This window comes from Prionailurus viverrinus, chromosome D4 (genome assembly GCF_022837055.1).
Source record: "Prionailurus viverrinus isolate Anna chromosome D4, UM_Priviv_1.0, whole genome shotgun sequence".
NCBI lineage: Eukaryota > Metazoa > Chordata > Mammalia > Carnivora > Felidae > Prionailurus > Prionailurus viverrinus.
The window spans coordinates 6,924,412-6,948,310 of NC_062573.1; the positions used below are offsets into that span (position 1 = coordinate 6,924,412).

The 23,899-nt window shown below is 57.2% G+C and overlaps 1 protein-coding gene across 11 annotated transcripts in view; it reads right to left on the bottom strand.

Moving 5' to 3' along the window:
• Positions 1 to 23,899, bottom strand: part of DAB2IP (DAB2 interacting protein) — a 188,604-nt gene that overhangs the window by 27,094 nt on the left and 137,611 nt on the right. For 8 of the 11 annotated variants that reach the window (XM_047829648.1, XM_047829645.1, XM_047829650.1 and 5 more), the window contains one exon: positions 593 to 746. In XM_047829648.1, the coding sequence (XP_047685604.1) occupies positions 593 to 746 (154 nt within the window). Of the gene's footprint in view, positions 1 to 592; positions 747 to 6,056; positions 6,372 to 13,276; positions 13,477 to 18,931; positions 19,737 to 23,899 lie in introns of those variants that run through there. The other 3 variants (XM_047829652.1, XM_047829653.1, XM_047829655.1) reach the window with 3 other exon arrangements.

Below are 23,899 nucleotides of genomic sequence, written 5' to 3' on the forward strand. Positions count from 1 at the left end.
GTGGGAAGAGAATATGAATAACTGGAGAAGCAATTAGGAACTCCCAGGAACACCTGCAACATTAGCTACCATGGTCTTGGTTTGGCCTCAGGCTTTTGTGTGGCTGCTGACATCGTCCTGCCCACTCTGGGCCTCAGATTCCCCATCTACGGTGAGGGGGCCCTGCACAGGTTGGGTGGCTGTCCCCCTGCTCTCAAACTTGGGTCACAGAAAGCTAGGGCAGGAAAAGTTCTGGCTCTCATTATGCAGAAGGGGAGACAAGCCCAAAAAAGGGGTACTCTCTCCTACCCCACATTGCATTTGAGGGGTTTCTAAGGAGGAGTGAGCAGGCTCTGGGGGCTTAAGCAATTCTATACAGGCCTTCACTCCCTTCACCCACTGGGGCCTCATGCCCTTGCACATGGGAGACAGTGCCGGGCCGCGTACAAAGAGCCCACGGAGCGGGAACAGAGCCCCCCGTTTCCCAGCTCCACCCGGTCTCTTAGGAGCCAAAAGCGCTGGGCAGATTCCAGCCTGGCCCCAAAGAGCCTGGCCTTCACCGAGGCCACAGAGCGACACCAGCGCCCCACCTTGCTCCTGCAGTGGGACCCACCTCGAAGCAGTAGTCCTGGCCCAGGATGCTGCTGTGCACCGGCTTGATGACCACCTCCTCCTCCATGCTGAGGTCCAGCGCCTCTACCGCGCTGCTGGGGCTGAGCAGGGACTCGTGGGAGCGAGACTCCTTCAGCCTGGGCATCAGATGGGACCTGGGGGTGGGCGGTTCTTGTGTCAGGCCCAGCCTGCTGCTCCCCTCCCTTCCCCCTTCCCAGGGGGGCCTGCCCAGACCTCCCAGCTGGAGGCAGTCACTCCTCCCGGGAAGGGGGCACCACAGCGCTGGAGTCACAGAGACCCGCCAGGCCCTCTTGCCCACGGCGGGACTCCAGGAGAGTGGCTCAGCCTAAGGGAGCAGATGCTGGAGGATCAGGCCACCACTCAGGAGCCGAATGTCAGCACTGAGTGCTGGGGTAGGGTCCTGGCCTTGGAGACCCACGGGACACCCACGCAACCTTCTCTACCTCCTCTCCTCGGCCCTGGTCTCCCTCCAAGACCAAAGTAGTCACCCATTTGTCTAGAAAGTCACGGTCAACAAAGCTCTTTCTCACACATCATCCCACTCCCCCCACCAGTCCCACTCAGGGCAGGAGAGCCACGGGGACATCCGCTGCTCCCACCTTACAGAGGAGGACCCGGGGCTCAAACGGGAAAGAATACCACAGTCTCCGCACAGTACCTGAGACACTGAGACTCAGATAGGGTCCATGTCCCGGAGCTTGGGGGCCCAGGCCAGGCTCAGTGGGCTCGACACAGGCACAAAGAGCAGAGATAGTTGACATCATCTGGTGCCCAGAAGGAGCCCAGACTAGGACGGACTCTGACAGACCCGGCCATGGACCTGGGCCCACTGCTCACTTGCTGTTCCCCTCTCTGAGCCTCAGTTCCCTCAGTACATCACATGGAAGGTACCTCAGATGGCACCCGCACCAGGGCTTGGTAGAGTCCTTCCGAGAGGCGAATGTCCCTTCCAGAGCCAACGGCACACGGCAGTGTCCCACCAAAGCCCCCTCCCACAGCTGTGGCCTTAGGACCAGCAGGCCTGCTAAGCCCTTCCTGGCATGGAAGCCGGGCAGGTCTTGCCCCTACCCCTGTCCACAGCACAAACCCCTGGGGGGCTTGGCCCACCCAGACCTCCTTCCCCCAGCACCCTCTGCCTCTCAGCTCCTGGCCTCCAATGGCTCAAAGCTCAAGCCATCATTCTCTCCCTGTCTCACCAAAGACCCTACCTCAGGACAGGAAGGCCCGGTAGAATCACCAAACACTTCCTGCGGAGCACAAACCGGTAGCCCGTATCTCCGTGACCACTGGAGGTAAGCCACTGGGGTAAGCCCGCTATGTGGGGGCTCAGGAATTCAGAGATGAGCTGGACGGATCCTGCCCAGAGGCCCCCACAGGCTGCGAGAGGCCACCGTCCACACCCCAGACTCGAGGTGCCCATGGCAACAGACCTCTCTAAGATGGGAGTTCTGTGCTAGGCACTGCAGAGGAGTCAGAGCCAGAACAGGGACCCCACAGCCTGACCCAAGAGGCCCAGTCAGCCCCGCCCCCGCCCCCTCCCCCCCCCATGCCTAGAATGAAGCTGGCACAGGGCAAGGCTCAGGTCCCTCAAGCTGAACTGACACATTCAGGTAGGACTCCTGAGAGCTTGAGGGGAGTGGCCGGACCAGAGGGAAGCTGTGAGGCAGGCTGAGGTCAGGTTAGAGCCCAGCCAAACCCTCACTCACGTGTGGAACTCGGTGAGGCCCGAGACTTTCGGCACGCCAGCGACACCGCCTCTGCTCCTCCAGCTCTCTCTCTCTGGAGGCAGCCCTCACAAACCTGCACTGTGGACACCACCCCACTCAGTTCTGGGTGCTAACAGAGCTCCCCAGGCCCTGCTCCAGTGGCCTATTACCTCCGTCATAGCACTGACCTAGGCGAGGGGTGGGCTTGTAGTCCCCTCAGCTGCAAGATTCTACCTCGGGCCGCCCCCCACGCAAGGCAAACTCCAGGCCTCCCTCCTAGGATAGGGCTTCATACCCCAGTGCAAGAGATGCCCTGCCCCAGGTGCTGGAAAAGCCACCCTGCCTAGGAAGGGCCGGGAACCACAGCACCCTAGGCTTGCTGTCCAGGGCTTAAAACCCAGCTGGCAGGCTGGGACCGGGCTGTTTTCCGGCCCAGCCTGGAAATCCCTGCCGGGTAAGGATGCTGGGAAGGCAGAGTAGGGACCCAGGATGTACAGAGGGAGGAGCTGGTGTCCTAGGGGGCTAGGGCCCCCTCTCGCCTGAACAAGGTGGCTGGGGAGAGGAAAGGGAGGTATGGTTCAGTAGACTGGCTCTGCCCAGGGAGAGCCAAAGCGGCCCTGGGTCTACAGCCCAGGAGTCCAGCAGGCCCAGCCCAGACCCCAAGCAGCCAGATCCTGGAGCCCACGGCTGCACAGCCCTCCTCTTTCTTCCCTACCACCCGGTTCCATAATCACACCCCAGCGGGCCCAGGCCTCCCTGGGAAGGTTCCTGGCTGAACAGAGGGCTATGGGGAAACTCACAGTAAAGGCATCCTGACTGTAGCTGGGCAGCTGTGACCCTCCCAACCTCCTGTGGGCTTCTCCAGGCTGGGGGACCCAGAACAGAGGCCGAACCCCTTGCACCCGAGTTCACTGGGAGGGGGAGTGGGGGCAGCTACTCCAAGGTCTGGCAGGCTATTTCTGCACCGTCTAGAGGGCCAAGCTCTAACTGCTGGCCTGTGGGATGGGGGCAGGGCCAGTGGGCCTGTGCTCCCTGATTCCCATGCAGACACGTATCCTTCCCGCTCGGCCTGGAGTCCGCCCGTTCCTCCTCTCTTCCCCACAAGGCTCCTGGCGAGAGAGAAAGGAGCACATGAGGTCCAGAGGGAGTTGTTCTTTTGTGACCCTGGTGGGTAAAATGTCCTGGCAGAGGTGAGTGTGCCCCTGGTGGTAGCTATAAGATGACCAGGTTTCGGGAAGGGAGAGTGGTCACTTGGTCACTTCCTCAACCCAAGAGGATCACCAAACGGCCTAAGAACGACCTCCTCCAGGAAACCAGCCTTGACCCAGGCCCACAGGACCCCCAAATACCCCCACACCAGCCCACCCCATCAATTACTCAAAGCAGGCCTTTACCACACCATTCTTTTGCCTCGTGTCAGCACTGGTAGGCCAGCATCTTGCTTACCTACAGCCTCTGCCTTCCCAGGCTGGGCAAAAGGTTCAATAAGGCAAGGAGGGAGGGTGGAGGGCACCGCAGACTTCCCAGGCCCTAAGGGGGCAGCAAGTAGGCACGGACTCCCTACCCAGGAAGCTCAGGAAAAGGAGGTGATCAGGTGCTGGCCGCTGCCTCGCTTCCACTCTACTCCCAGGAGAGAAGGGCTCCACCCACAGGCACTTGCTTTTTCACTCTGCACAGGGCGCTCAGCTGCTCACTTTGGCATCCTTTTTACCAGGAATATTCATCTACTCATTTCCCAGAAAGGTAAGGGGTTCAGGAAGCAGCAGTTACCTGATGTGTCCAAAGCCCCTGCTAGAATGGGGCCCTGGTTGCTCTGGGAGCCCTGCCCACAGCTGCCTCATGTGGTGTGGGGGGTCTGGGGCCTGATGCCATTGTACACAGGGTCTGTGTGTCCCCCAACCCCTGCATCAGGTCCCTTCCTGTCACTCCCACTGCATGGCCTCCTCCTGTGCCCAGATCTGTGACCTCCTGTGGTCCCTGGAGACCAGAACCACCACACCAAGCAGGGCCAAAGGCCTTCCCACGTCTGCAGCCCAGGAGCGAGCTCATTCTCACAACAACCCTGCCGGGCACACCACATGTCTACACTGGGCTCCATGCACCCGGCCCTCCTCACCAGGGCAGAGCTGGCACCCCTGGGCTGTGCCCACAGGAAACGTCACACATATCCCTTTGATGAATCCTCACAAGGCCGAGAGACAGATACTGAGTTCACCCCTACTTTTACAGGGGAGAAACGAGCCTGCTCGAGAGGGCAGCCCCTCTCCACACCTCACCCCCCTGGGGCCACTTCTTTATCCGGAAGAGGAGGGTGTTATTTCAAACAGAAATCAATAGTAATGAACATGCACTTAAAAGGTGATGTAAAGAGGATTTTTCAGGGACAGCCATCTCTTGGGCCTTGGAGTCCAGAAGACGGGTTTCTGGTCAGGACTGCATGGGATTTAATGCCAGCCCCGCTAGCCAGGGCCCACCTGCCTGTTCCACCTCACCCTGGGCTGCTCTTCTCGACTCCCACAGGCAGGCCTCCAGGCATATGCTGTCCCCTCATCCTAGCCGACCTTCAACTCTCGGCATCAGTGCACCCTCCTCTGTGAAGCCTTTCCGGACTCCTCAGAGACAGCAACCTTGTACGTGGTCCCAGAGCCTGAAAGTCATCAGGCTATGCTGGGAAGGTCTCTTGTGACCCTCTTTCTGCCTGGCAGGGGGCTCCTAGTAGATAGGGCGGGGTCTGGCTCAGCACCAAGGCTCAGGGCCCTCGAGTTCCCAGACCAAAGTCCCAGTATCCCAGCAGCCAAGGTCAGCTAAGCTCCGGGAAGGAGGAGGAGTCAGCTGGGATGAGGACAATCCTCCCCGGTGACAAAGATGAACCCAGCTTTGGTCATCAGGGCAGCTGCCTGCTCACCCAGTACCTCTGAGAAATGCCCCTGCTCTGGCTTTGTCCAGGTATGGGGGGCTCCCTCCACGTCTCCCAAGACCAGGGGTCACTGTACCCTCCATGGCTGCACCCCCCTCCCCACTGTCCCATCCCTCCGAGACATCCCTGAGTCCTAGACACAACTGATTCTCTAGACTCTAAACAGAGCCAGGGGATTAGAAGCCCTGGATCCCCTCCCCAACCAAGGCCAGTTGCTCGGGCCTTTACCTCCATCGCATGGAATCCTCATACTTCCTGGCAAGGGGATGGTGCCATGGTTCCCAGACCATCGATGAGACAGCCAAGGACACAGGGTAGGGAGACCTGCCCTGGACTCCTCTGCTCCAGAGAGCTATCTCGGCCAGGGCCCGGGGGGCAGTGCGGGAGGGCCTCCCCACTGGCCGCCTCCACCTAGACCACAGCGGCAGCTTTCCGCCGGACAGGCCCCTCTGCCGTGCCCTCACAGCCCAAAGAGAGTCAAACCACAGTGCTCCAAGCTGGTGTTCAGCCCTCGCTGAGACGCCCCTCACACCACACCCAGACAAGTGACCTAGACTCTCCTCCCCAGCTGGTCCCTGCCCTGCCCTGAACCCCTTCCCCCTCAGGGCCTTCGCCAGTACAGTTTCCAGAAGCCCTTACCGCCTCTCCCTGCGCCCCTCTGCCTGCCGAAATCCTTGTTTCTCGGCTGTCAAAGCCCAGCCCGAATGCGGCCACCATCACCGTGCCGCTCCGGTCTCCCCGGGCAGACAAGGGCTCACACCCAGGCCACGTGGCTGAGCCCCGAGCCCCGTGCCACACCACTTGCCCACCTGTCTCCTCACCTAGCTGTCAGGACAACCACCAGGACTGAGGTACCGCACCCCAGAAAGACAGGGTGAGTGAGACTCGAGTGAGCCAAGTGAGACTCGAGCCCCGTCCGGCAGAGTCTAAGGCTGGCTCCATCGGTGCCCCCATCCCTTCTCCGTCACCCCCAGGCTGCCGAGCAGCCAAGGGCCACGGGCAGCGGACCTGCTCACCATGACCCACTCATTCCAGGTCCAGGAGGAAGAGCCAGGGGGGCTATGGCGAGGGTGGGGCAGCCCCTGCCCAGGAAACGGGCGAGGGAGCCACTGTTGGGGATACAGCCAGGCCCCACAGCAGCTCATTGTGAGGGCTGGGGAGCAGGAACAAGAGGACATTGTCCCAGCTCCTGGGCCACTGCCTTATCTGATAGCCTTCCAGCCAGCCCACGAGCTGTTTTTCAACTCCAGCCTTTTTTTCTCTTCAAAGGTTACTGACACAGAAGTTTAGCAAATTCCCCATTATTTCAAGAAGGGAGGAGACCCACAAACAAAAACTTGCGATAATTAAAAAGCCCTATCTGACACAGGGAGGACGTTCTCAGCTACTGTGGGGTGGGGGGAGGGGGAACCGGGGGGGTGCGTGGGGAACTGAGACGTTGTATAGCCTGGAAAATGAGAGGCTCAGAATCTCCTTCCAAATCTCAAAAGGGCAGAGAGAGCTGCCCTGCATGCCCCCACCAGAGGGCAAAGCCGGGCCCAGGAGAAGCCAATCATAGCTCAGGCACAGCTGACCCCAAATGGGTCAAGCTGGCTTGGTTTTGGAGGAGTGAGCACCCTGTCTGTGGGAGTGTGCAAGCAGGAGCTGGGAGCCCCTTTAGACATGCTGCGGAGGGAACGCCTGCGCTGCTAGAGGGCTGCTGGGTAACAGGCCAGGTGCACAGGTAGGCAGTGGAGTAAGCCCCAGGGGCAGACACACGCATACCCTCCCCACCCACAGCTGGGAACAGGGAGGCGGGCAGGAGGGCCTGGTGTCACCAGTGCCCAGCCATTCCTCAAAAACCACTCAGCCTTGATCATTTGTAAGTCATTCAACTCTCCAGGCCTCGGTTTCCCCATCTGTAAGTGGGGAGAGTAACACACATTCCTTACAGGACTGTTGTAAGGATCAAGTAGGAGTGCAGGGGAGGGGCGCCCGGGGGGCTCAATGGGTTAAGTGTCCGACTTCGGTTCAGGTCATGATCTTGCGGTTCATGGGTTCGAGCCCCACACTGGGCCCTGTGCTGACAGCTCAGAGCCTGGAGCCAGCCTGCTTGGGATTCTGTGTCTCCCTCTCTCTCTGCCCATCCCCCACTCACTCTGTCTGTCTGTCTGTCTCTCTCTCTCTCTCAAAAATAAACCTTAAAAAAAAGATAGTGCAGGGGAGAGGCTCCAGAAAGCAGGGGTAAATAAATGCCAGCCGCTCATGACAGTTCCAGTCCTTCCGTCTGCTCTACACACTTGCCTCAGTAGGAACAGGGGGGCAGCTGTGAGCAAGGCCAATGCTTCCGGGGTGGGTGATGCTGCTGACATTTGGGGTAATAAGGACCCCTCAGATCATTCTCTGTTCCTTTCCTCTGACCACTCAAGTCCCTCGCTTTCTCCATGCCTCAAGTCTTCCCCATCTGCAAAATGGGGACAAATTACATCTCCCCAAATGCTCTGGGATGCCTCAAAAAAAAAAAAAAAAAAAAAAGCTCTTAATTTCCTGAAAGAAAGGAAAGGGTGGTCAGTATACCCTGTCGAGGGGGCCACTTTAGCCCCTTTGCCCGTGACTCCTGAGCATAGCGTTCCCCGACCCAATGTCCCACTCATGCTTGTGTGGTCCCCTGCCACTGCCCACGGCCACAACCAGGCCTGGAGGGGGTAAAAGTCCTGGCCAAGGTTGGTCTCAATGGAGGAGGTGCCCACCTGAGGGCTGGCAGGACCTGTGGACTCTGGAGTCATGTCAGAACATGCCAGGAGGTCCAGGGAGCTGTGCTGGAAGCCTCTGCCCACAGCGGAAGGAGCCGGTGCTGGAGCGCAGTCAGGGGGAGGACACCGCGTCCTGGGACACAAACAGGGCCGCACCCCACCGGGAACATCCAGCAGAGCTCTCTCTCCCCAGGCCCAGCCTTGCCCCTCCGGCCTGGGAACTCACTGCTGAGAAGGCCAGTGCTCACTCAGGCCCAGCTGGGGCCCCAGGGGAGGGGAGAAGAATGCAGCTGCCTGGTGGCTCCCATGGCCCAGGGGAGACAGAGCCTGTCCTTAAAAGGCAGGCAGGCAGGCTGCCTGCCCTGCCTGGGAAGCCTTCCTGGGATGACAGAGCCTGGAGGCACGGCCCCTCTCAGCCCAGCATTCTGTCAGTCCAAGGCAAGGGCTGGGGGGGGGGGGGGGGGGGGGGGGTAGTCCTAGCAGTCACTAGATCTGGTGTGACCCTATCTGAGGGCTACACTGAGCCCTGGGCTGGCCGGTGCCTGGTCTCCAGCCTTCACCCTACCCCTGCAGCCTGTGCCTCCCCTCATACTGCAGGGCTGAGCTGGCAAAGGAGGGTCCACACCCTGACTACCAGGACAGGAGGATCGGACGGCTCATCACATGCTATGGCTACGGTGCAGTCCGAGGCCTGGCTCCCAGGAAGTGCCCCAGAGATGCCAATTTAATGATCGACACTGTGGCCACGTGCACTTAACAACCACTTAAGCACCTACTATGTGCCCAGCTGTGTGACAAGTATTCCTGCCAAGACGATGGCCTTCTCCCAACATGGCCCCGCACAAAAAGCAGACGGGGGGAGCCGGCACTCAAATAGGTCCACAGAGCCCCAGCTCATGGAGTGACCTTTCCCATGCATACCCCGGTAAATCCAAGGACTTGATGAAGGAAGCTTTAAGACACCAGAGGCAACAGGCTAGGGATGTGGAGTGGCTTGGGCGGGTCACAGGGTCCAGAAGTGAGAGCTGGGATCCTAACGGCCACATCGCCCTCAGCTGGACAGTCCTGGTACCTACGTGATGCTGGGCCAGGCCCTCACTGAGAGGGAGACAGGAGGGCGGGGAACCTGGCCTGGGGGGCCTGGGCTCCTGTCCGCCCTTAACCTGCCTGTGACCTTGGGCCCCCCTTTCCCTTAAACCCACAGACTTGCTGCACAGCTCTGAACAAGCTCCCTCCTCTCTAGGCTACAGTTCCTCACCTGCTTCCAAGAGCGCCACAAAAGCCCCAACACGTCAACTCTCCAAGAACATAAGGGACCGGATACTAAATACTACAACTCCTCCCACTGCTACCACAGCCACAGTACCTTCAGAGTGATACCTCACTGCTGCCTGCAGGTGACTTGGGGTCACGGTGCTTGGGAAGAGACCAGGGACGTGAAGAGTACTGGTTCTAGTCCCCTCAGTGTCCTGGCCACCCCCCACCCCCCCCGCCATTTCCGGTGTGGTTCTGCAGCCCTAACGGAGTTTTCAAAAAGCATTCGGGAACACATTTACCTCCGCACATCTTACTTTCTTTTGGGGGGGGGGGGGCTGGGGGGGCAAGGGGCATGCAGAGTGAGAAGAAACAAAAAACTTTCCATCTAATCCCCCAAGTCATCCTGCAGCCTGAATAATTTTGGGTTTTTAATCAATAGCTGTCAGACTTGTCAAATTACTTTGGGGACCGCAAAGCAGTTTTTAAACATTCATAAACCTCAGTAGAACAGCGAAGTGCCCTGAATTTTAAAAGAAGAGAATCTGAGCAACATTCATTGAATAGGATGAGATCTGGGCCAATCGAAAGTGAGTTGAGGCCCAAGCGCCCCTCCTGTTCCTGCTCCTGGTCCCCAGGAGAAACAGCCTAGAGCCTAGCCAGGGAGCTCAGAAAGATCCAGGGTGACACCCTCAAACCCTCGGCCTCCCTCATCCTCCCCCAGTAAAGCCCCCACTCCCAGCCCCAGGAGCACAGCACCCAAAGCTCTGACCCGGGCCTCAGGCGCTGACATGGCAGGCCCCAGAGGACCCGGACTGTACCCCACGGCACACAGGTTGGCCCTGTGCTCGAATGCCCTTCCCACCTTCTCCACTTAGACGACTCTTGAGAATTGGTTCAAGGCCCTGGCAGAGGTGTTCCCTCCCCGTGAGCTGAGTCTGTGCCTGTCTCCTTCTCACACACGTGAACACACCCATCCACCCCCTTGGTCCCGCAGATCACACAACTGAGTATGGGACTGGTTTCTGACTGGTTCCCCAACAACGCCCCCCCCCGCCCCCCGCCCCAAGCAGCAACCATAAATACCTCCAACAGCTGCCTCCGGCCTTGGGGACTCATGACCCAAGCGGGTAAAGATGATGAAATTAAAAACAAATGAGCTGAAAACCAAGGACTTCCATCCCACGGAAGCCACTTCCCCTCTGGCTTATCTAATTCCTCTCAGCTCTCTGCCTTCAGGAAGCCCTCCTAGGTTCAGCTGGCCCCGCCAAGGAATGTGAGGGAGGGGGCTGGGGGCGGGGCACAGGCAGCATCTTCTCCCCTCTCATCCCCTCCCCCCACTACCCAAGCGCGCCATGCCACGTGGCCTTCTGTTCTGTGCAGGTTGTTCAGGTTAGGGTGACAAGGCGATGTGGGGACTGTCCTTCCCCCATTCCTAGGCACCAAGTTTCCTGCCTCAACCTAGGACCAGCCATTTGTCACCACAGCTCCAGCTCCTGGCCCCATGCTGGTTGATGACCAGTCTAATGTAGTGAGGTCTCCTTCCTTACAAAGCTCCGTGACTTAGGTCTCCGTTTTTTCATCTGTAAAATGGGGATGACACCACCTCTGACATGCAGTGAGCCCTATGACCAGCCCTGGTTCTACCCTTCCCTGGGCACTCTGCCCCTTCCTGCCCCTGCTTATGCCCCCACTGCTGGTTTGAGTTAATCCAGCGCCCCAGTATATAGCTACTGAGTGCCTCCAGTATGCCAACACTGAGCCCGGGGACCTTGGGACCGCGGCTCCCTCTTCCTCCCAAAGGCCACTATCTGGGTGTCCCAGCGGGTGGGACACCAGAGCTCTGCTTCCCAGACTGTAACTGGCAGGAAACAGCCAGGATCATTCAGCAGCAGCAAGACAGCAGGAGAGGGCGGCTGCCAGCCACAGGCTCTCAGGCCACCAACAAAGGCAGGAACTCAAGATGTCAAAGACTGGGGTGTAGCTGCTGAGTTCCTCCTGCTCCTAGCGACCACGCATCAGAGCCACCTGTGGCGCTACAATGCCTGCCTCACCTGAGACACCCCACACCTGGGAAGGGCAGGAGGCAGCCAAAGGGTCTCCCAAATGTGGGCTTCTGATGCTCACGCAAGCGTGGCCACCTCAAGACTTTGCAGGGCTTCCAAGGCCAGACAACATGCCAGACGCTGAGATCCCACCATCTTTTCCCACCCACACTTGCTGACTCTAGGATAAACTAGCCCAATATGTCACTTGCCACTTGGCGCACAGGATTCCAACCAGTAACGCCATATACTTTATTTTTTCACGTAGGCTTCCACCCAACGTGGAGCCCAACGCACGGCTTGAATTCACAGCCCTGAGGTCAAGACCTGAGCTGAGATCAAGAGTCGGACACCTAACCAACGGAGCCACCCAGGCACCTCTGTCGTACGCTTTTATTTATTTATTTTTTTTCAACGTTTATTTATTTTTGGGACAGAGAGAGACAGAGCATGAACGGGGGAGGGGCAGAGAGAGAGGGAGACACAGAATCGGAAACAGGCTCCAGGCTCTGAGCCATCAGCCCAGAGCCCGACGCGGGGCTCGAACTCCCGGACCGCGAGATCGTGACCTGGCTGAAGTCGGACGTTTAACCGACTGTGCCACCCAGGCGCCCCAGTCGTACGCTTTTAAATACAGCTTCCCAGGTACCTCTCAACCCAGCAGCACTGGGCTGCCCACTGATGCTTGGAATGCTCCCAGCAGCCAAGTTCTCTTTACCCATCAATCCTGGCTCAAAGACCACCACCTCCACGACACATGCCCCCGCAAAACTGACAACTCCCTCCAGGGTTTTGCCTCATGCACACCACCCACCCCCTCACACACTGGGAAGTGGAGGCTCGGAGGGGTCCAGCAGCTTGCCCCAGGTCACAGTTCACAGCCACCAGGGCAGGGCTGGAGGCCTGGCAATTTGGGCTCTAGCTCCAAACTACCTTCACTGCTTGTCAAAACCTCAGGCTTTCACCAAAACTACAGAAATCATATGAGCACATGCAGCAACTTTCAAGGAACTTACAGAAACCCTGGGTCACCAGAACTATACACTGAGCCCTGCCTTTGTCACCTCCCGTGCGACCCTGGGTAGATCGTTTCCTCCATCTGGCAAATGGTGAGAAGGACACCTTGTTGGAAGGAGTCCGATCCACCACCGGCCTCCCGGTCGTGACAGCAAAGGTGGCTGGGACGAAGGGACTCGGAGACTTGTAACAAGCCAGGGACAGTGCTTAGCACTTCACAGCACTGGCTCCTTTATCCCTCGCGATCCCTCCACCAGACAGTTCATAACAAGCTGAATCCCTGCCTCCTCTGGAGACAGAGGTACTTCCCCAGGAAAGACTGCCACCTCACAGTACCCTGGCTCCCAACCGCTGTTTCAGATATGGAAGCCGGAGCTGAACACACCCCAGGCCCAGAACAGCCTTCCAGGTCTTCCACCGCCCCCAGCCTGCAGGCCCACGGATCAGGGAGCAGACACAGGCAGGGGGCGGGGGGCGGAGGAGCCCGGCTCCGGGGTTGGGGGGCTAGGGTGGAGATGACATGGCCCCCCAACCCCAGCCCGGCCCCACCCAGCCGGGCCCAGGGTGGGGCGACTCAGAGCAAAGGCCAAGATCCTCCGCTCAGAAAACTTTTCGGCCATTCCTAGCATTTCCCGGTTCTCAAAGAGGTTAGGCCCGAGATTTGACTGTGGGAAGAAGCACCGGACACTGGATTTCCTCTCTTTAAAAAATAAAACTGGCAGCAACACTTCTCAGTTTTTCGCTTTTTGGCGGGGCTAATCTGTTTTCCACATTCTGGGCGGGCGGCACATGTCTACAGAGACACCATCACTGGAGAACAACAGAGTCCCCAAGATCGCTACCTGTGACAACCCCTCTCTGCTCAGCCTGCTCCCTCCCACCCATCTCACGTGGGTCTCCCTGGGCCCGGGACACTGGTTAGGGGCCCTGGGGCTGGCAGCTTCCCGCATTCCAACCTCCGCTCAGGCCGATCAGGACAATCAGGCCACTCACCATCCCTCAGCACAGCCACCAGGATCACCAGGATCACCAGGATCGCCAAGCCGGGGGAAACCGAGGGCCACGCCAGCCACCGGTCTGCCCGCCGTCCCCCACCGGGCCCAGCCAGTCCAACGGCGCTCTGGTCCTAGACATACCACTCCAGCTCTGTCCGCTGGGACTAATCACTGCTAGTTAAACAAAGGCTAAGTTCCAACTCTCTGTAATGTGCTTTTAAAGGGCCAGTGTCCCACTCGGGGCTGCTGGGGACTTAAAGGCACAGGACCCTTTTTCGGTACAGGAAACCAAGACCGCAAAAACCAAAAAAACTCCCCCAAAGTCATGACCAGAATGGAGGCCTTGGGCTTCTCAGGAAGATCTAGACAAAATGCACAATACTAAAAATCCAAATTTCACCTGAAAAATCCCCAAAACCCCAAAACGCGGTTGCATCTGCAGAATTAAGAGCAGACACCGCAGCCACAATTCTTAGGCACTCACTATGCGCCAGACACGGTGCTTCACACCTCATAGCACTGTCCCAGGATTCCACACAGCCACTCCACAGACAAGCATTCCCTGGACCCCATCGAGGAAGCTGCAGCAAAGCCGGTGAGCCCAGGCAAAGCCAGGCTTCCAGCTCCCACCTGGCCCCTCCGGAGGGAGGCCTGCTTTCCCCACCCCGGCCCTTAGGTCCCACCTGTTCCATACCCACTAGCATCTTTCCTTCGTGGGTAAAATGTAGGGGTTACATGGGGACTCACTTGTTGCAGCTGCCCAACCACTGGGCTTTCTGTCTGGGCCTCAGAACCCTGTGAAGCCAGCTGTATTGTTTCCCTTCTTACAGATGAAAAGACTGGAAATCATGCCTGGACACAACACGGCCGGAGATAGACAAACGCTGGGTAAGGGTGAAATACAGAAAAAGGAGAGAGGAGGAGGTCAAGGAGAGGAAAGAGGCAGGTCCACAGCCCTGCAGGAACGGGCACCTGACACTCAGGCCCTCATTCCTTTCCCGAAAGGCTGTATGGCCAGAGGTGGGGACAAGTGAGGAGAGCCGTCCTTCCGAGCGCAGGGCTCAGGCAAGCTGGCTAAGGCCCTTCCACTGTCCATGAGAATGGAGGTAGGGCTGCAGGACTTGGGGCTCTCTTAAGGCCCCTAGGATCCAAGGGTGGGCAGGGCCTGCCCAGCTGTTAGAACAGAAGTGGGCAGGGGGGAAGAAAGGAGAGACCTCACTGCCTGGGCCTTGGTACCTGGCCCAACCAGCCCTCTAAGAAAGGTGGGCCATTTCCTGGCACCTGGAGTGGCTGGGCACACTGTAGGTGCTGTTCAGCCATCCTCTATCAATCAGAAAGGCCAAGGCCAGGCCGCGTCCTCAGGCCTAACTCTGAAAGGGCCAGCTCCTTCAAAGATTACCTTTCTGTTTCTGTTTCTGGGAAGTCTGGTAATCAATCAAGTTTGAAGCTGGGTAGGCTGCTGGTTTAAGAACACGGGCTCTGAAGCCAGACAGTTCAAATCTGGGCCGTGTCACTTACAACCTGGGTGTCTGTCGACAAGTCACCTGTTTCCCCTCTGTAAAATGGGCACTTAACCTCACAACAGGGTTGCTATGAGAAATTGATGAATTACAGAACAAGGCCCGGCTCAAAGTGAGCACTTAAGAAAGAGCAGCCGGATTAGCTAGGTTGAAGGAGGCTGCCCCAGGATCTGCTAGGAGGCACAAAGTGGGAAAAGGCTTCCTGGGTAGTGACCCTGGGCAAGTCACTTCTTTCTCCAGTCCTCAGTTTCCTCCTATTAAAAAGGTGGGGCGGAGGTCCAACTGGAATCCTCAGTGACTACTATGCAAGACCACCCTGTAGAACTTCCCAGATGCCTGCCCTCCCCCAGAAGCATCCAGGCCAGAAAGCCATGGAGACTGGGAAAGGGTGGGCTGTGGCCCAAATCCTTAGAAACCTGTAAATAGCCTGCCTCTGTGCTGCACTGCTCCCAGGCTAACTGGGGTCTGCTGGGTAGGAGGAGGGAAGCAACAGAGAAAAGCCACCTGGCCTATTGGGAGGGAGCATAAGGCCTCCTCCTCATCCTTCCAGGGAGAACCCAGGCCCACCCCTGCCTTCTCTAGGTCTCGGTCTCCCCACACTCCCCACTGAGGGGGTAGGCTCCATCTCAGGTGTCTCCCATGGGATGTCAGGCAGCCAAGCTTGCTTTCCTGTGGGGAGTTCGGCAACAGCCACACAAGCCACCCCACACCTGCTACACAAACAGCCTCCAAGAAGCTGGGGGCTCCCTTGGCTCCAAGAGCCCCCAAGGCTTGACCAGTTTCAAGGCCTGCCTGTGCTAAAAGATGGGAGGATATGGAGTACCAGAGGAAACAGGTGGTCAGGAGGAATGTCCTATAGCCTTGGCAGAGCATATGACCACTATTTGTAAGGGCCAGTGAGAGACCCGGTGCCCTACACCCCACCATCACCTCCTCACCCACAGGGTTAGTCAGTAAGGATGGTCTCACTGCCGGGCGTCAGGGTGGGGGGGGAGGCGGAGTGTTGCAGGCCTGGGATGCAATTCTGGTGGTGTTACTTAGCAACTATAACCTCTGGACAAGACCTTTCACTTTTCTGGGCCTCAGTTTCTCCGGGTGTAAAACAAGGAAATACTCTATCCCCTGCAGGTAGCAGATGTAACACTGATTAACCAGATGCAGAGGAAGCATTTAACAAAACAACCCAGCAGCCCAAGGACACAAATATCTGAGTGTCATTGATTCATTCAACATATACTGAGAACCCACCTGAGGACCATTAGAACTTAGGTTGTCCCCAACCCTAGGGTCCCTCCCCCAAGCCAAACACTTTCTAAACTCCCCGCACAGCCAGCCAAACCTTGGGGGAGGTCAAGGTCTTGGCTACCAAAATGCCCTGAAAAAGATCTCAAACTTCTCTGGAAGCCAAACCACAAAGGAGCCTTCCAGAGCAAAGCTATCAGTATAAATGAACCCTAGCTGTGCTCTGGGAAAAGTGAAAAGACCCTCTAAGTAAACCTAGCTCTACAATGTTCTTCTCTAGGGGCCTTGGACCCAGAGACAGACCGAATAGGGAGAGGGGGAAGAAAAGGGACAGGCGGTCCCACAGGCTAGGAAAAAATGAGCCACTACAAGGCAGTTAGGGAGCCCTGCAGAGAGAGGGAGAAGGAAAAGCCCAGAGCACCGCTAAAGAGCATTTCAGGGGGCCCCTCCAGCCCTCTGCATCAGCCTCCAAGGATTCTGCTTATAGGATTCGATGGGAGCACCAGCCACTGGTAAACCCAACAAAGAAGGAACGTCTGAGCCACCACCTGATCCTCCCCTGCTTCCCAGGGACTGGGCGGTTCTTCCTGCCCTTTCCTAACACACCTGTCCTATCCCAGTGGTTCTCCCCATGGTCCCGAGGGCCTTCATGGGGCCAAGGCCAAGCACGGTTTCCATCCTCTCCTTGCTGACAGAGGACAGCCCACACCCTCCCTGAAACCCAGGTCACCAGAGCTCCCTGCCACACTGAGGTTCTCCCAACTCCCTTCCTGCCACCTCATGCCCTTTCCTCCAGGGGTTGGAATTGCTCAGGCTCTCCAAGGGGGCACTCTCCTTTAGCAGGACACTTTGCTTTGGTGGTTTCATCTCCTTTGCTTTCACCTACTCTAGTGTGCTCAAAGGCCCCTCTAAGATCCTATCCCCAGCCCTCCCATCCTTTGAGCTCCAGACTCACACATCTGCACGCTGGGCTGACATCTCCTCTTGGATGCCTCATAGAAGCTCCAGCCTGAAATGTCCCAAGTGGAGTCTCAGGAGCCTCAAAAGCCAGAAGCCCTCCCTTTCCCTGGCCTTCAGGATCCAATCCATCAGCAAATCCTATTGCTACCACCTCTAAAGTCTCCCTTGCCTGCCCCAGCCAGGAGCCTCACTGCCCCTCCCTCCCCCCCAACCCCGGCCCCTGCTCCCTACCAGGGAGACAGACGGATGATTTAGAAACGCAAACCACAAATCGGATTATTTAACGCCTGGGCTAGAAACCCTTCCAGCCCTCCCTCCAGCACTCAGAATAAATCCACACTCTTCCCCAGGTGGAGGAAGGCAGGTGCCTACTCTGACCTCATCCATCAAACCCAACCCCCGCCCCCCTCCCTTTCAGCCTCTGCTTTCCCGCCTTGGGGACTTTGTACTTGCTGCTCCCTTGGTGGGAGGTCTTGTTCCTCCCCTGTCTGGGAAAGGCTGCTCCTGGAACTCAGTTATTCCCAATGAGCCCGTCTATCACAGGTCCTGCCCCACCCCCATCACTCCCCACTGAAACACTTGTTTCCTTCATAGCATTCTGCTCATTCAGCCAGCAAATATTTATTTAGCGCAAACTATGTGCCAGGCACTATTTTAGGCACTGGGAATCCAGGTGCTGAACAAAGCAGACAAAAATCCCTGACTTACATTTCAGTAGGGCAACTTCACCCAATCTGGAATTACATTGTTTCTCCACTTATTTATGATTGTCTGTATCTCCAGCACAGCCACGGGCGGGGTCTTGAATTTCTGCATCCTAAGGGAGACTCTGGAGAGCCCCTCCCTCTCCTGGTGTGAGAGCTCAGGAAGAATGTATGAAATGAAGAACAAGGCAGCAAAAGAACCAAATCCAGAAAGACCAAGAAGTCAAGCAAGCCTTTACTGTCTCCTAGGGCAGATGCCTCTCACTGCCCGAGGGGGTCTCAGGCTTCTACAACTCCCCCCACCTTCCCCGCCCCCCTCCCCCCCACCCCAGCCCTTCTGGGGGACAGACAGCATGCACAAATGGCAGCTTTGGTTAACTGCTGGAAAACAGAGGGATGATTACAGGTCTGCGCAGTCAGGGAAGGCTTCTTGAAGAGGAAATCTGAACAAGGCCAAACCCCCACCCTTCCAAATCTAGAGAGAGGAAGGAAAACAGATTTGTGTTTTAGGGCTCTGATGTTCTTTGCGCTATTAGGAAAAAAGAAAAAAAGCCCTGCTCCAAAAAAAACCCTTTACTTTTTATTAGTGTCTGGATCAATAAAAGTTTTAGGAGTAAAGCTTCTCTCCTGCAATACTAACTGCCAGAGAGACAGGCTAGGATTATTAAATCTGTCTCTAAGAGGCAGTGCTGTGCCCTCTTCCTCACCTGTGCGAGGAGCCCCAGGCTAAGAGAACAGAAGCCCGAGGGTCCTCGTTGGCTCCTCACTGGGCAGCTTGGGGTCAAAGCCCACCTCACCAACCCTGCCAGGTCCCTAGGCCCGGATCACCTTCCAGACACCCCACAGCCTAGACTGTTTTGGCCTCCTTGGTCCCATGTTCCTGGGCCTCTCGCTACCCTGCCACAAAGACTTGAAGTTCCCTCAGAAGAGGGCCTGATTCCCAGGAGAGAGCAGCCAGCCTAGCAACCCCGGCAGCACCTTCACTCTTCCCAAGCCCCGAGAGGTTCTCCCATTCAGTCCCCAAGGACCAGCACGAGAAGGGGCCTGGGCTAGCTGTTACAGTAGACTTCCTCAGAGCACCCAGGAGAGCCTGGCCTGAGGGCAGATGGGGTCCCAGAGCTGGGCCTCTTTGGAGCAACAGCCCCACACCCTCCAGCCAGATCCACACCCACCCACCAGGGAGGAAGTTTCCTGTGCCCCCTTCCTCCCACTGAGCCCACCACAGACCTTAGCAGTGGAAGCGCAGGCCTCTCAAATGACCCCGGTCTGGACACTAGGGGCCTGGGAGCCAGATCTGGTTTTCGAGGATGGCCGGGTCTCCACAGAGCAGGTGCTCTGGCCCGGCCCAGAATCCTGCCAAGGTTGTCACCAAGGAGTCCGAGGCCACAGAGGCCCATTCCCGAAAACAGTGTGCAGCCGGGTGCCTCTCCCAGCCGGATCAGGGGACCTCTCAGCTCAGGCCAGCATCTAAGAGGTGTGTTCAGGCGTGCTTCCCCTTCCCGCAAAGCACATGCTGAATCTGTCTTCCAAGTTGAAATTTCAAAAATTACTTAAAAAAAAAAAAAAAACAACGGTGACAACATCTAGAGATTTCCGGGTTCTCCAGAGACCAAGTGGAAAATTACAGTCTTCCATACATGTAACCACATGGCACAACCTCCAGGTACAAGAAATCTAGAAAGACTCCAGAAAACCAACAGTTGCTTCCAGCCACAGGCAAGTCTTCCGGAGCACCTGGGCAGAGTGCAGACCTGGCATCAAGCTCCGGGTCCAGGAAGCTGGAGGAGCCTCATCCAGAAAGGTCCCTTGCAGGCTCCTCCCATACAGTGCTGACTCCGCCCAACACACTATCCTGCCCCAGTCCCGCCTCTGGGCCTTTGCACTTGCTATTCCCTCGGAGCACCTCTGGCTCTGGGCAAGGCTGGTTTCGCCTCATTCCGGTCTCATATCAAGTCTCCTATCAAGTATCCTAGGAGAGGCCATCCCTGGCCCCTCCAGCTAAAGGAGTAACTTCCACCCCCACCCCCAAGTTACCACCCAGCTTCGTTTTTCTTGATCTGAAATCATCATGTTTGGCCCCCCTCTTTCTTCCACCGTTAAGAATGTCAGGTCTGTGAGAACAGGGACCTGTTCACCCTGGTAAGCCCGGAACACCTCGGATCAGTGTGTGCTGAATGAATATCTTTCAGTATCTTTCTGCAGCAGGCCAGCCACAGCTTTGCAAGCCTTGTGGGGTAACTTGGGGGGCGCGCCAAGCGCCGACCCACCAGCGGCTCCCGGCGCATTCCAACGGGCGGCGCCACGCCCCACTCCCCAGGCCGGAAGCGGCCGGCCCGGGAGCCCGCCCACTGGGAGCCGCACGCCCCGCCCCTCCCAGGCCCCGCCCCTCCCAGGCCCAGCGTCAGGGGCCGGTCGAGCGGCCAGCTGCCCCAGGCTGCAGCCACCTTCCGCTGCGTTCCAGCCGCCCCCCCCCCCCCCCCCCCCCACCGCCACCGCGGAGGCCGCACCCAGGTTCCTCGGCTCCGAGCGGCAGCCCGGGCCCCCCCCCCACCCCCTCCCACCACGCACTTCCATTGAAACATTTTTAAAGTGTGAACAAAGGCGGAGGTGCAGGCAAGGCAAGGGATTTGCCTACCCAAATCACCCGAGCAGAAGGGCCGAGAGGAAGCAGGCCTTGCTTGAACTCCCTCCTTGGTTCAAGTTCCTCTCCCCCCAGGTTCCTCTCCTGTAGGAAAGCACCCATATCCTGAGTGGGACCAGAAGGGCAGGTGTAGGATTAACTGCCTGGAGGGAGGAGACACTCCGTGAACAAGGTCAGTTGCCCAGGTTTGGGAAGACTGTGGGGGCAGACAGCCCCGGTCAGACCCGTGGGCCCAAGTGCCACCCCACCTGCTGGCCTGAAGATTCATCCTCAAGCCACCCTCACATAGCCCTCACTGAAACGCAAATCCCCCTGGGAAGGGCATCCCCAGTCAACCCAACATTTTTGCCTGGAGTCACCCCCTTTTCCATTCCACTTGAGAAGGCCACATATTGAGCCTCTCCCACACACAGGAAACACCTCCTCTTCCAGCCCCCCCCCCCAAGCCTCCACGGGGCAGGGGGTGCTGCAGCCTGGCTTCCTGATACAATGAGATAATGGTACCCAATCCCTCCATGTAAATATGGAAAGAGAGGCTGGTGGGGGAAGAAAGCCCCAGCCTGGGGTCCTGCCTACTCCATGGCTTCTATATCCAGAGGCACCACCGGCCCCAATTGAGTCCACGGTGGTTTCGGCCTGCTCCAGTCCCTCCGCAAACAACTGAACTCCTATCAGGGGCCAGACTGCCCAGCACCTGTGTGCACGCAGGCAGGACTTGGGCCAGGACTGGGGCACCAAAGGCTGCTGAAGAGGTCTGACTGTGGCACCACAGCAGTGGGAAGCCCCAAACTGGGAAGTCTGTAACTCACTCTGTGCCCTGCTGTGTCCTCACTTGGGCTGTCCTCACTTGGGCTCAGCTCCCGCAGGGGATTCTGGCCACAGGTGAGCCAATGAGGCCTGCAGGTACCCACAGAGCCCAGGGGGCTCCTAGGCCAAGGGGCCCTTCCTTAAGCTCACAGCTTTCGTCTGAGTCTATCCAAAGTCTTCGTGAAAATTTCAAAATAGGAGAGAGGTGAGGCTGTAGTCACAAGAGAGGCCATATTCGGGCAGAAGAAGCCCCTTTGGCTCCCAGAGCAGCCAAGGCTACGGGAAGGAGGGACAGAGAACATCTCCCAAGCATCTCCTCTAGGGTGCAGGCCCTCAACAGACCTCCTGCTTGAACTCAATCTGGCTCAAACAGGCAAGGCCAATGATGTGACCACTTTACCGATGAAGCAGTCAAGTCCAGAGCAACTCGGCCACTTGCACAAGTTGACCCAGCTTCATCTGAAAGTAGATGTGCCTCGCCCCAGACAACCTGTTACCCATCCTGTCCTCTGACTCCATCTCCAATTCCAACACCTCTTCCTCACGGAGGCCTTCCCAGATTTCCCCCAGGCAGGAAGCCATCCTACCGGTTGCTCCACCTACTTCTAATATTTTGTTATGACAAAATAGGCCCCTACGACAGGGGCTTCTCAGTACAACAGCCGTCACAGAAGGGGGTCAAAAGCCAGAAAGAAATATAGCCTTTTCATAACATATATAATTGTCAAATCACAATGTCGTACACCTGAAACCAATATAATATTATATGCCAACTATACTTCAATTAAAAAAAAAAAAAAAGGAAACAAGCCTGTATTTGCGGTCAGAATCCCATCAGGCTCCCACACTCACCAGCCGCTTTGATAAAGCTTCTTCCTCCATACCTTTCTAGCCTCAGCTCAGAGGGCTGCACAACCTCTTGGAAGCTCCTTTCAGAGTCAACTTGAATGATACGTAAATGCACAGAGCACACAGTGACTTGGGGGATTTCAGAGGCTGCCTGGATCCAGACCCTCCCGGTTCTAGCACCTCCAGTGAGCCAGGCCTTCCTAATCATTAGGTCCTACCTACCCATTGCACTGCACCTCCCCTTCATACTAGCAGCCAGCCTCGGGCTGGCCTTTTCTGCTCGGCCCCAGGCATGCCCTGCCCTTCCTCCAAGCTCCACCTTGGCTCCCGGGGCTCTCCTCCCCTCCAGCCCCTACTTCCCATTCTCATTCAACTTTCCAGACCTAGCTTAATTGCCCCCACCTCTGGAAAGCCTTTCCCAGGGTCCCCAGGCACAGGAAGTACAAAATCTCCCCCTCCCTCTTCCGGAATTCCTGACCTGTCTCCTGCCCGTGCTCCACTGGGTCCTGCTGTGTGCCCTGGCAGGCCCCCTCCTTGGGGTCCATTCAGCTCTGGTTTTCCAAGTCCTGGGACTCAAATAAATGGGTGATGAACATGTACACCCTGCAGGCCAGTCTTCTCCCGAAAGCTCAGAGCCCAGATTTGGCATCACCTTTTAGAGCTAAAGATGTCTCACCAACTGGGCTAGGCTCTCTGGAGAACTCTGGAACCCTCCTCCCTCAAGGAGTCTCCCCTTTCCCGGTGTGCAAGAGCCAGCCCCAAGATTGTCAAGGAACACTTCCACACAATGCTTATACATCCCCTTCGGGAGAGACGTGTTCACAACCCAGGAGGGAGGACCTTTCTTGTGGCCACTGCTCTCTTCTCTCCAGAGCCCATACAGATGATGGAGGCCCTTTCTGACCGGCCCAGAACTGGCTCAGCTAGAGGAGGGTGCTGATGTCACCCACTGCCTGAGGATGAGTCTGTGGGACAAAGGTGGGCACGGGACTGGAGACGGATGCCCTGCAGGAGAGTCGGCCCCAGGGACTGGCTGTTCATGGTCAAGAGCTGCTGAAGAGACAACTGCCCTATTTTGCCGAAGGTGAAAAACAAACTTGGTAATAGACTAAGGGCCGCCTCTGGATAGCAGCTGCAATGCACACCAGCTGTTAATTTATGTGAGCACATCTATGCTTATGTGGTTTTACCATCACCGACAAACAAATGTGTCCTGGCACCTGCTATGTGCCAGGCCCAGTGCTAGGCTTTTTACATATATTATCTCGATTAATCCTCCAGAGAGCCATAAGCCGTGGGTAGCCACAGTGACATTTTACGAAAATGAGGCCGAAACACAGACAGGTTGGAAGAGCTGTCCAAGGTTACACAGCTTGTTAGTAGTGGGAGCTGGGATTCCAGGCCGCTCAATAATCTGGTCCCCTACCCCCTGTCTTTCTGGTCTAAGATGCCAGCGCTCACCATTCCAGAGCCTTGGTTCTCGGTCCCTCTCTCTGTGCTCCCTACTCACCTGGTTTTGCATGGGGAGGGGGGGCAGGGAGGGGAGGTTAATGTATAGTGTCAGCCCACAGCCACTCCCTCCCTCCTCTCCACCTCCCATTAGGCCAGCCGGGCTCCCCACCTTCGCCACCTCCTCCCCCATTACTCCCATCTGCCAAGTCCCCGACCGGTGCCTTGTGGTGATGACTTCAGCTGGCAGAGAATCCTGGAAACTTTTCCTCCCCAGTGATGTTGACACATGTTCACTCAAAAATGCAATGTTCCCATCAAAGTATTTGGGGTGGGGGAGTTAATTCCCACCCATGTGAAGCCCCCTTGGGAAAACAGAAAGTAAATTTACTCGAACTTGCAATAAGACACAGTCAGCATTTCTTTCTTGGTTGTCACAGAGCCAAGTG